Source organism: Panthera uncia, chromosome A2, assembly GCF_023721935.1.
Source record: "Panthera uncia isolate 11264 chromosome A2, Puncia_PCG_1.0, whole genome shotgun sequence".
NCBI lineage: Eukaryota > Metazoa > Chordata > Mammalia > Carnivora > Felidae > Panthera > Panthera uncia.
In genome coordinates, this window is record NC_064816.1 from 149,397,133 (window position 1) to 149,409,478 (window position 12,346).

The 12,346-nt window shown below is 45.8% G+C and overlaps 1 protein-coding gene across 4 annotated transcripts in view; it reads left to right on the forward strand.

Annotated features, from left to right (window-relative positions):
* The window catches only part of RAB19 (RAB19, member RAS oncogene family), a 12,915-nt gene extending 828 nt beyond the window's left edge, over nt 1–12,087 (forward strand). For 2 of the 4 annotated variants that reach the window (XM_049643052.1, XM_049643053.1), the window contains exons 2-4: nt 1,589–1,812; nt 5,169–5,352; nt 9,931–12,087. In XM_049643052.1, coding sequence (XP_049499009.1) covers nt 1,612–1,812; nt 5,169–5,352; nt 9,931–10,196 — 651 coding nt within the window. In that variant the 5' untranslated portion in view covers nt 1,589–1,611 and the 3' untranslated portion in view covers nt 10,197–12,087. Of the gene's footprint in view, nt 1–96; nt 421–905; nt 973–1,588; nt 1,813–5,168; nt 5,353–9,930 lie in introns of those variants that run through there. The other 2 variants (XM_049643054.1, XM_049643055.1) reach the window with 2 other exon arrangements.
* The last annotated feature ends 259 nt before the right edge of the window (nt 12,088–12,346 follow it).

Consider the following 12,346-nt stretch of genomic DNA (forward strand, 5'->3'; position numbering starts at 1 on the left):
GAGCCTGACGCGGGGCTCGAACTCACGGACCGCGAGATCGTGACCTGGCTGAAGTCGGACGCTCAACCGACTGCGCCACCCAGGCGCCCCGTCCTTTTCGGACTTTCGAGAAAACCCGAAACTAAAACGGGAAGAAATGGAGAAGGGTGCTATAAGGCAGGAACAGCCTGAAGCCAGTCAAATCTAATCGCCAAATGATATCAGGTTTCGTGTATTTTTACGACACATTGGAGGAGGAGGAGACCCAACACAGCACCAAGTGAAGCACAGTTGAAAGGCCCAGGGATATTTGCCTTGAGGGGATGTGCTTGCTGCTTCAAATATCTGACGGGCTGTCATGTGGAATAGGAATCTGCCAAGTCCGGGCACGGCACGAGGGTCAACAGATGGAAACTCCAGAGAGATAGAATTCAACCCCATGTAAGTTAGAGCTGGGCATGCCAAATGGGCTTTTTCAGGAAGCAGTGCGTTCCTGGGGATCAAAGATATTAAAGCAGAGGTGGATACTGAAGCAGAAATGCTGAAGTGGGAATCAAGTTTCAGGGGAGGGATTGTGTTGATCAGCACTTCCCAAACCAGACGGTCATCAGAATCACCTGGGGAGTGTTTGCCTGTGTGTGTGTGTGTGTGTGTGTGTGTGTGTGCGCACACGCGCGTGCGCACACATGTGTGCAGGTGTTTAACTATATTTAGCAGATCTGGGATGGGCTCCAGGAATATATATTTTTAATTATCTCCTCCAGATAGTTCTGCCATAATCAATTACTTAGGGAGCCACTGTCATTAGAAACTTTATTTTTTCCAGTCTATGGTAAAATATGCTCTAAACACTTGAAAACCATAGTTTTCATTTGGGTTGTTGTTTTTTTTTTTTTTAAGTTTATTTATTAAATAATCTCTTACTCCAACACAGGGCTTGAACTCACGACCCTGAGATCAAGAGTTGCAGGCTCTACCAACTGCGCCAGCCAGGTGCCCTGCATACTTCTCATTTTGAAATAGTCTCAAAGTCTTAATTTCCTGGTCAAGGAAACCAGAAGAAAAGGCCATGTCACTCTTCCCCAAACTGACTTCCTGTCAGATCTTGTCTGCCCTTGTTGCTGGTTGCCTGGACGTTGAGTCTTCCATAGCTGGGAGTTTTGCTCCCCATGCAAAGTAGAGATAGGATGACATCTAGGCATGTCCTCCAGCTGATGAGTGGCAGGTAGAGCACTCCCGTAGGCATCTCCTCTGCCATCCTCCTGCTCTGGGCACTTGATGGAGTGTGAGGCACTTCGCCTCAGTGACTAAGGTTTCAGTCAATCCTGTCAGCTGAGAGTGTCGCTTATGTGCTGGGCCCAACAGACGATGGCAGTTAAATCTCTACATTCTAAAGTAATGTCAACCCACTGAGGGCAGGTGTGGGCTTGTGGGGATAGCTCCCTTGTACCTGACCAGCAATTAATGTCCTTCTCCCACAAGAATGCTAGTGCCACGAAAGCAAGAACCTCCCTTTCTCTTGTCCCGTCCTGCATCCCCAGTCCCCGGCTCCTGACAGAACAGTGCCTAGCTCACTAAAGAGAGACTGAATTCCTACTTTTCTTCCTAGGTCCGTTCTAGGTGGCAACAGCCATGCAATTCTCCAGCTCGTCCAGGGCAGCAGATGAGAATTTTGACTATTTGTTCAAGATTATCCTCATTGGGGATTCCAATGTGGGGAAGACGTGTGTGGTGCAGCATTTCAAATCTGGGGTCTACACGGAGACGCAGCAGAACACGATTGGGGTGGATTTCACTGTGCGCTCCCTTGAGATCGATGGCAAGAAAGTGAAGGTCAGAAGGGCATGGGGTTGCCGCCACCTCTTTTAGCTAGAGTTCCTAACACTGAAACACATGCCTGAGGAATGAAAGACTTAAATATAAAACATGAAATCATAAGAGTACCAGAAAAAAACCACATCGGAATATTTATTATTGTGGAATGGGGAAATCAACCTTTTTTTTCCTTAGAGAGAGAGAGCACGTATGAGCAGAGGAGAGGGGCAGAGGGAAAGAGAGATAATCATAAGCAGGCTCCACACTGAGCATAGAGCCCAATGCAGGGCTCGATCCCATGACCCTGGGATCATGACGTGAGCCGAACCCAAGACTCTGACCCTCAAACGACTGAGCCACCCAAGCGCCCTGGAAATCAACCCTTTAAGACAAGAACCCAGAACTCATGAAGGAAAAGACTGCTTAATCAGAAATATCCAAAGGACAAATTTATACATCTCTATGTAATGATATAAAGGTCAAATTGCTGAGTGTGGAGTCAGTTTAAGATTCTCTCTCTCTCTCCTTTTGCCCCTCCCCACACTCTCTCTCTAAAATAAAACATAACAGGGGCGCCTGGGTGGCGCAGTCGGTTAAGCGTCCGACTTCAGCCAGGTCACGATCTCGCGGTCCGTGAGTTTGAGCCCCGCGTCAGGCTCTGGGCTGATGGCTCGGAGCCTGGAGCCTGTTTCCGATTCTGTGTCTCCCTCTCTCTCTGCCCCTCCCCCATTCATGCTCTGTCTCTCTCTGTCCCAAAAATAAATAAAAAACGTTGAAAAAAAAATTTAAAAAAAAAAAATAAATAAAATAAAATAAAATAAAACATAACAGACTCTTTTTTTTTAAATTTTTTTTTTAACGTTTATTTATTTTTGAGACAGAGAGAGACAAAGCATGAACGGGGGTGGGTCAGAGAGAGGGAGACACAGAATCTGAAACAGGCTCCAGGCTCTGAGCTGTCAGCACAGAACCCGACGCGGGGCTCGAACTCACGGACTGCGAGATCACGACCTGGGCTGAAGTCGGCCGCTTAACCGACTGAGCCACCCAGGCGCCCCTAAAACATTTTTTTTTAAATAGTAAAAATAAAGTCCAAATTTCTACATCCACAAAAATACCGTAAACAAGAGATGCATAACAAACTGGAAAGAAATATTTGCAAATACGGGACTGACAAAGGGCTAATGTCCTGCATGTGAAAACAGAGTCCCAATAAATATCTAAGAAAAAGACCGACAACTAAATATAAAAAGTAGGCAATCCACAGACTGGACACAAATGCCATTTCATAAATTCAATAATAACTAGCTTGGGGGCGCCTGGGTGGCTCAGTCGGTTAAGCGTCCGACTTCGGCTCAGGTCACGATCTCGCAGTCCGCGAGTTCGAGCCCTGCGTCGGGCTCTGGGCTGATGGCTCAGAGCCTGGAGCTTGCTTCTGATTCTGTGTCTCCCTCTCTCTCTGCCCCTCCCCCGTTCATGCTGTGTCTCAAAAATAAACGTTAAAAAAATAAATTAATTAATTAAAAAAAATTAAAAATTAAAAATAAATAATAATAACTAGCTTGGAAATTCCTTACTCATAATTTAAAAAGTGAAAATTAGAATAACAGTGAGATACTACCTTTTGCCCATTTGATTAGAAAAGATCAGAGAGTGTTGGTGACAATGTAAAGCATGATCTTGTTTGGGATCTTGATTAAACAAAAACAGTAAAAAGACATTTTGGAGACAATCGGGAAAATTGTAATGTGGTCAGGTATCAGATAATACCAAAGGGTTATTGAAAAGTTGACCTGCAGCGATTGTGGCATTGTGCTCGCATAAGAAAGTGTCCACTTTTTAAAATGTTTAATTATTTGTGTGTGTGTGTGTGTGTGTGTGTGTGAGAGAGAGAGAGAGTGTGAGTGTGTGACAGAGAGAGAGAGAGAGAGAAAGAAAGGGAGAGAAAATGAGGGGGGGGGGGGGGGGGGGGGGTAGAGGGAGAGGGAGACAGAGAATCCCAAGCAGGTTCCATGCTGTTAGCACAGAGCCCTACGCAGGGCCCGAACTCATGAAACGTGACATCATGACCTGAGCTGAAATCAAGAGTCAGACGCTTAACCAACTGAACCACCCAGGCACCCCGAAAATGTCCACTTTTGACACAAATGAAATGACATGAAGTCTGGGATTCACATTAAAAGAATACCACAAAGAAATCAACAGAAGGAGCTAGATGGAGCAAGAATGGTGAGATCTTGATAATTACTGAGTGTGGATGATGGCTATATGAAGGTTCTTTGTTTTATTCTCTCTAGTTTGGGGTATGTTTGCAAACTTTCTTTAAAAAAAAACATTTTGGGGGCGCCTGGGTGGCTCGGTCGGTTAAGCGTCCGACTTCGGCTCAGGTCACGATCTCGTGGTCCGTGAGTTCGAGCCCCGCGTCAGGCTCTGTGCTGACTGCTCAGAGCCTGGAGCCTGTTTCAGATTCTGTGTCTCCCTCTCTCTCTGCCCCTCCCCTGTTCATGCTCTGTCTCTCTCTGTCTCAAGGATAAATAAACGTTAAAAAAAAAAAAACAAAAAAAAAAACATTTTATAGGGGTGCCTGGCTGGCTCAGTCAGTAAAGCATGTGACGCTTGATCTCAGGGTCATGAGTTCAAGCCCCACATTGGGTGTAGAGCTTACTTAATGAAAAAAAAAATTAATTAAATAATATATTTTCTAAATAGTGTGAGTGAACAAACAGGTACACCCAGACACTGGGAGGGTGTACCCAATGGGTGCCCCTGCTTGGGATGATAATTGCAAAGGTATTATTATAAGGATAGTCTTAAATGTCAACAGCTGAGTGGTCCTTTAAAATCAGAACAGTCTGGTGTGCCTGGATGGCTCAGTTAAGTGTCCAGCTCTTGATTTCGGCTCAGGTTCATGAGTTTGAGAGCACAGAGCCTCCTTGGGATTCTCTCTCTTCTTCTCTCTCTGCCTCTCCCCTGCTCACTCTCTCTTAAAATAAACTTTTTAAAAAATAAATAAAATCAGACCAGTTCAGCCAGTGCCATCACCTTGAATGATATCACCGAGCAGTTTCAAAAGATAAACTCCAAAATCTAGAGGAAGGGAGAACGGACGTAAAAAGGTCAAGGACACGAAACCCAAAATATTGGATCCACCTCTCCGACTGAGCGTCCCGTAGATGGTGACTGCCAAACCCGAAAGCGCATCCAAAATGCTCTGGGAGTGAACGGAAACACTGATTCCTAGGCCCCAGACCTACCGAATTTGAATATCTCGAAGTGAGACCCAGAAAACTCCCTTGTTCAGACAGCTTAGGTGAACAAGTTCCCATAAAGCATGAGAACTCCTGATGTGGACCCCCTTCTCTGCCCTTCTCCAGATGCAAGTGTGGGACACAGCAGGCCAGGAGCGCTTCCGGACCATCACGCAAAGCTACTACCGCAGCGCCCACGCGGCCATCATCGCCTACGACCTCACCCGACGCTCCACCTTTGAGTCTGTTCCTCACTGGATCCACGAGATAGAAAAATATGGCGCGGCGAACTTGGTCATTATGCTGATTGGTATGCTGTTTTCAAAGCATTTAGCCTTTCGTTCCTGGCCCCCTCTCCTGATGCTCAGCTTTTTGGGTGTTTCTGATGGGAATGGCACATGAAATCATAAGACTGCCGGCGGTGGAAGGACCTCAGAGTGTTTGGCCTGGAAATTCCCATCAGATTCACCCGAGAATGGGGTGAATGAGGTTGGCGGGATGGGATGTGAATTTGCTAATAATACAGATTCCAAGGCCCCCACCCTAGAGTGTCTCATTCTGGAGACCTGGGATGGGGCCCCGGCTTCTAGAGAAGCCATACCCTTCATACCGATTTGATGCGAACGTGTGTAGACCACACAGAAAATACTCTATAGTCTGAGGTTCATAATAGCAGATGGCTCCAGATCCCCAAGGAAGCCACTCAGATGCACGTGACTGACTGCACCCAGGAATAACTCCTTACAGCTGCTAAGATCCTAACAAATCCTAGCAACAAACCTCCATCAGAATTAACAGGGATACAAGGGGCAGACCAGACTCCCAGCTTAGGAATGGCCACTCCTACAACACCCTTGGTGAGAGCCACCAAGGGACTCTCGTATCTTTCTTCTAGAAGCAGAGCTGTGCCCTGACCTTAAACCTCACTAGCAGGTGCTTGGGTGGCTCAGTTGGTTAAGTGTCCAACTTCGGCTCGGGTCATGATCTTATGGTTCATGGGTTCAAGCCCTGCTGTGCCGAAAGCTCAGAACCTGAAGCCTGCTTCGGATTCTCTATCTCCCTCTCTCTCTGCCCCTCCTCCAATCATGTTCTATGTCTGTCTCTCTCTCTCTCAAAAATGAGTAAATGTTAAAAAAAAAAAAAAAAAGAGGTGAGCTGAGATCAAGAGTCAGACCCTTAACTGACTAGGCCACCCAGGTGCCCCTAGACATTCTTAATTTCAATATATTTCAACCCATCAATCTTTTCCTTAATGATTGTTTCCTTTTATCCTATTTAGGAAATCCCGTAATCAAAGTCATCAAGATATTCTGTCTTTTGAAATAAGTTGTCTGTCTGCCTTCCTTCCTTTCTTCCTTCTTCTCTTTCTCTTTCAACTTATTGTGGCTTTTACATTTAGATCTAATGTAACATCATTAGATCTAACCAACATCAGAACTGATGTTGATCTATTTGTTGGTATGGACCACAAATTTGTAATTTTTCATGTACAGATCCAATTGCCCCAGTGCTATTTACTAAAAAAGGCAGCCTTTCCCACTGCTCTGATACCATCTTTCTGTAAAGGGTGCATATATCAGTGCACCCTTGTTTTTGAGCTTTTTATTCCACTCTATTGATCTATTTCATGCATGCTCTTGTGGGGCAAAGTGCCTTAGACATTACAGTGGCTTGTGGCCCTCCAAAGGGCTAGATATACCATGTATCTGTGGTACTAAATTTTCATGGGATCTATATACAAATGTTCGTAACAGCTCTATTCATAATTAACCAAAAACTAGAATCTGCTCCATTTCTTTAAATGGGTGGATGGTTAAACTCTGGTCCATTTATACCGTGAACTGTCACTCTGCAGTAAAAGGGATAAATTACCAATACATCCTTGGATGGAACTCAAGGGAATTATGCTGAGTGAAAAAAAGGCAATCTCTAAAGGTGATATCCTGGGGCACCTGGGTGGCTCAGTCGGTTGGGCGTCCGACTTCAGCTCAGGTCATGATCTCACAGCTCGTGAGTTCAAGCCCCGCATCAGGCTCTGTGCCAACAACTCAGAGCCTGGAGCCTGTTTCAGATTCTGTGTCTCCCTCTCTCTCTGCCCCTCCCCTGCTCATGCTCTGTCTCTCTCTGTCTCAAAAATAAATAAAAACATCAAAAAAAAATTTTGTTTTAAAAATAAAGGTGATATCCTGTATGATGTCGTCTATATAATAGTCCTGAAATAACAAAATTGTGGAGATGGGAAACAGATCAGTGGTTACCAGGGGTTGGGGGTTAGCTGTGATGGGAGGTTATAAAGTGGTGGCATGAAGGAGCACTTTGTGTGATGGAACCACTCTGTTATCTTGGCTGCGGTGGTGGATATATGTGGTGAAATTGCCTGTAATTAATTATACATGCACGTGCACAAAGGAGGGTACCATATAACTGGTGAAATCTGAGTAAGCTCTGTGGGTTGCACCAACGTTAACTTCCTGATTTTGAGGTTGTGCTACAGTTACGCAAGAGGTTACCCATGGGGAAACTGGGTGAAAGGTACGCTGGACCTCCCTGAAGGACCTCCTTCAACAGCCTGCAAGTCTAAGTGCACCTGGGTGGCTGAGTCAGTTAACGTCAGACTCTGAAGCTCTACACTTACATCGCGATCTCACCGTTTGTGAGATTGAGCCCCAACTTGGGCCCCGGGCTCACAGCATGGAGCCTGCTTGGGATTCTCTGTCTCCCTCTCTCTCTGCCCCTCCCCTGCATTCTCTCTCTCAAAATAAGTAAACATTAAAAAAGAAAGAAACAAACAAACAAACCAGGGGCACCTGAGTGGCTCAGTCACTTAAGCCTCAGACTTTGGCTCAGGTCATGATCTAGCAGTTCATGAGTTCAGGCCCCCCCATCACTCTCTGTACTGACAGCTCAGAGCCTGGAGCCTGCTTCAGATACTGTGTCTCCCTCTCTCTCTGACCCTCCCTTGCTCACATCCTGGCTCTCTCTCAAAAATAAATAAACATTAAAAAAATTAAAAACAAACCAATCTGTGAGCCTATAATTGTTTCAAAATTAAAAGTTTTAGGGGCTCCCGGGTAGCTTAAGTGCCTGACTTTGACCCAGGTCATGATCTCATGGTTCGTGACTTCCAGTCCCGCGTCCGGCTCTGTGCTGACAGCTCAGAGCCTGGTGCCTGCTTCAGATTCTGTGTCTCCCTCTCTCTCTGCCCTTCCCCACTTGTGCTCTCAGTCTCTCTCTCTCTCTCTCTCTCTCTCTCTCAAAAATGAATAAACATTAAAAAAAAAATTAAAGGTGTAAAGGCTTTCATGGTGGGGAGGGGTAATTACGAGAAGAAAGGGTCTAAAAAGGCTCCTTTATGGGAAAAAACAGGTTGAAAAACATTAATCTAGCCTGTCTTAATTACGGTAGCTTTGTAAGAAATCCTTGTGTCTGGTAGAACAAATCCTTTAGGAAGACAATTTTACCTTGTGATTCCTGCCTCAGAGAAATCAAAGTCCAATGACTGGATGAATATAGGGGTTGAAGTAGAGAAGCCAAAGAGATGGGTCACTCTTCCTTCTATGAGCAGTCCCGGGCCATGCTTGCAAAACCCCTCGCTGAACTCTCTGGGGTAATAGGGAATGTTCTACATCCTGAGAGGAAGGGTGGTTACAGAGCATATACGTTTGTCAAAACTCATGAACCGCACAGTTAAAGTCTGCATCTTGTTGTATGTAAGTTATAGCTAAATCCCGCATTATTCATTCCACACCTTCGATCCAGCAAATCCTAATTCACAATCTCCTCAGCTAAACCAGGGCCATCCAACAGCACCCAACACTTTGTGGTCTGGAAAAGAGAGTGGAAAGAGAACCAAGATTTGGGGCACCTGGGTGACTCAGTGGGTTAAGTGTCTGACTTCGGCTCGGCTCACGATCTTATGGTTTGTGAGTTTGAGCCCTGCATTGGGATTGCTGCTGTCAGTGCAGAGTGAGCTTCAGATCCTCTGTTCCCCCTTCCGCCCCCCCCAACTCTCTCTCTCTCTCAAAAATAAATAAACATAAAAAAAAAAAAAAAAAAGAGGGCGCCTGGGTGGCTCAGTCAGTTAAGCATCCGACTTCGGCTCAGGTCATGATCTCGTGGTCCGTGAGTTTGAGCCCCGCGTCAGGCTCTGTGTTGACAGCTCAGAGCCTGAAGCCTGTTTCAGATTCTGTGTCTCCCTGTCTCTCTGACCCTCCCCGTTCATGCTGTCTCTCCTTGTCTCAAAAATAAATAAATATTAAAAAAAAAAAAGGAAGGGGCGCCTGGGTGGCTCAGTCGGTTAAGCGGCCGACTTCAGCTCAGGTCATGATCTTGTGGTCCATGAGTTCGAGCCCCACGTCGGGCTCTGTGCTGACAGCTCAGAGCCTGGAGCCTGTTTCGGATTCTGTGTCTCCCTCTCTCTGACCCTCCCCCGTTCATGCTCTGTCTCTCTCTGTCTCAAAAATAAATAAACGTTAAAAAAAAATTAAAAAAAAAAAAAAAAAGGAAAAAAGATTTGGAGGAAGAAGAGAGAAGGCTGAGGACTCCCTCTGGCACAGTCTTTACCTTGTTTAGACTTTGAAGGGAAGACAGTCCCTCCCTAGAGCACACAGCCTTCATCTGTCCCTGCCAATAAACACAACCCTCCAGCCCCTTTCTCACAGCTCCTGAAGATCTTGACAGTGAATGAAGACAGTGGCTCTTTCCATACATTGATGGTTTCATTTTCAGTAAATCTGCCCACAATTGCTGTCTATGAATGTATGCACGCGTGCATATTGCCGAACTAAATGTTTCTCTTAAGGTTCATTAAAACACGCGCGCGCGCCCACACACACACAAACAGATTCAGTTCCTCAGTGGAATATTTGTTTATCTCTCTCACCCCCAGGGAACAAGTGTGACATGTGGGAAAAACGGCATGTCCTGTTTGAAGATGCCTGCACGCTGGCTGAGAAACACGGCCTCCTTGCTGTTCTGGAAACATCTGCTAAGGAGTCTAAGAACATAGACGAGGTCTTCGTGCTGATGGCCAGGGAGCTGATTGCCCGCAACAGCCTGCACTTGCTTGGTGAGAGCCCCCTGAACAACCTGGCCATGGGTTCCAGGCCGGTTCTTATGGCCCAGGGGCCGAAGGAGAAGACCTGCATGTGCTGAATATGCCCTCGAGGCCAGCTGCACCCACCGGACGCCTGATGTCAGAAACCAAAGTTGGCCGGATATCCTGTTGTCGGCCCAGAGCATCTCAGACCAAAGCACAGACTTGCCTCTGGCCCTAACCCCGCCCCCTGGATGGGGAGCACCGTTGCCTTGATTCACACCTGAGGCCACAACTGTGGACTCTGAGGAAGAGGACACCACTGTTTCTTTGGATTCCGCCTAGGGCTTAAGGCACAGGGGTAGGAGGACACGGTCTGCTCTTTTGCAGCCTTCCATTTTCTGTCTCCCCAACCCTTCAACGGCTTTCTACTGAATTCTGCTTCTCACTCAAAGAAGAGGGTAGTGAAGGAAAGAAGAAAGGAGGCATATCAAGAGAGGGAGAGGATGTTTAGAACATTCCAGGGCAGTTTACAGCAGCTCTGGCAAGGGAGGATGGAAAAAACCCTGCAGTGATAAACCAGAATGCTGCTGACATTCACATCTCAGGTCTTTAGCTTGGGGGGGTAAAGCCTTTGACATAAAGACCATCAACAAACACTGTTTTGCCGAATGGTCAAGTGCCATGTGACGGAGACAGAATTGGATCTCACTTTATCCTAGTTAGATTGCTTTGACCACCCTCCTAGAATGCGGGAGATGCCTACAGTTTCCTTTCTAAAATACCACATTACCTGCTGGATAAAAACTCACTTCTGAATTGCAATTAAATGGGTTCATAGATGCATTTCAAGACAAAAGTGACCTCACTGTGTGGCCCCTGTGCATGCCCCGGACCCTCCAACACCTGTGAGAAATAAACATCCTTTTTTCGAAGTCCCCTGATGGTTGTTGCTGAGGCAATCATAATGATCTTGTAATCCTAAGAACCACAGGGCTGGTCCAGCTACCACGTGGCTCTGAACAAGGAAAGGTCTGTGGTGGCTCACCTTGGCACTAATCACAGGCCGAGACCAACAAAGAACAGATAGCCACTATCCGGGTACTGGGTACTGGAGATGTGGCTAATCTGAATTTGAGATGATCTCTACGTATGAAATACACACCAGATTTTGAAGACTTAGTACTAAGAGAGTATAAAGTATCTTATAACAATTTTATATGATTATATTTTGAAATGATATTTTAGATATACTAGGTTAAATAAGTATATTATTAATGTTTCACCTTTTTTTTTTTTTTTTTTTTTTTTTTTTTTAAATATGGCTACTAGAGGAGCGCCTGGGTGGCTCAGTCAGTTAAGTGTCCGACTTCAGCTCAGGTCATGATCTTGCAGTTCGTGAGTTTGAGCCCCGCGTAGAGCTCTATGCTGTCAGCGCAGAGCCCGCTTCAGATCCTCTGCCCACCCCTCTCTCTACCCCTCCCCTGCTCACATTCTCTCTTTCTCTCTCTCTCAAAAATAAACATTAAGAAAAAAATAAATGTGGCTACTAGAAAAACTTAAATTACCTAAGTGGCTCACACCATACATCGATTGGACAGTACAATAAAGCAATGCTTCTCAAAGTGTAGTTCACCAACCAGACATAGGAGAGGAGCCAGGGGATGCCTGTTACAGATTCCTGAGGCACATGACTGACTTGTGGAATCAGAATCTGTTCAGGACTCCACATTCATCCAAGCTTGCTGGCTGATTCCCATGCTGAAACTTTCGAACTGCTACTTTACAGAGGTTGGTGGGGGGTGGGGGGGAGGGTTAGGAGGAAGATCATAGAGAATTAATCACATTTTAATTCATTTCAATATATATTTGTTGCTGAAAAAAACCACCCACCTTTAGGAAACATGAAGGAAACCTAGTTAAATGCCAGAGAGAATAAATGCATCCACGCAGATTAACCTGTTTCATCTGTGTTTTATTGTTCTAAGTGAAGGGGTAGGCACAGCAGAATCTCAGGACTAGATCTGTACCAAGCCACTGCATGGTTTTGCGAGGAGGCAAGAAACGGTTGTTAAGAAAGGTGAAGAAAACTGAGTAGATCAGGGGAGGGAGTGAGCAAAGACGAAAGAGGCTGAGCATGAAGTCTCACACAAATTTCCCATTTTCCTGCCTGTCAATCTCACTACTCTCACGACCTCATCTGCTTCTTGGGCTATGCGCTCTGGGGATTATACGGAATGAAAATATTCCTACCGACAGGGTGCACATG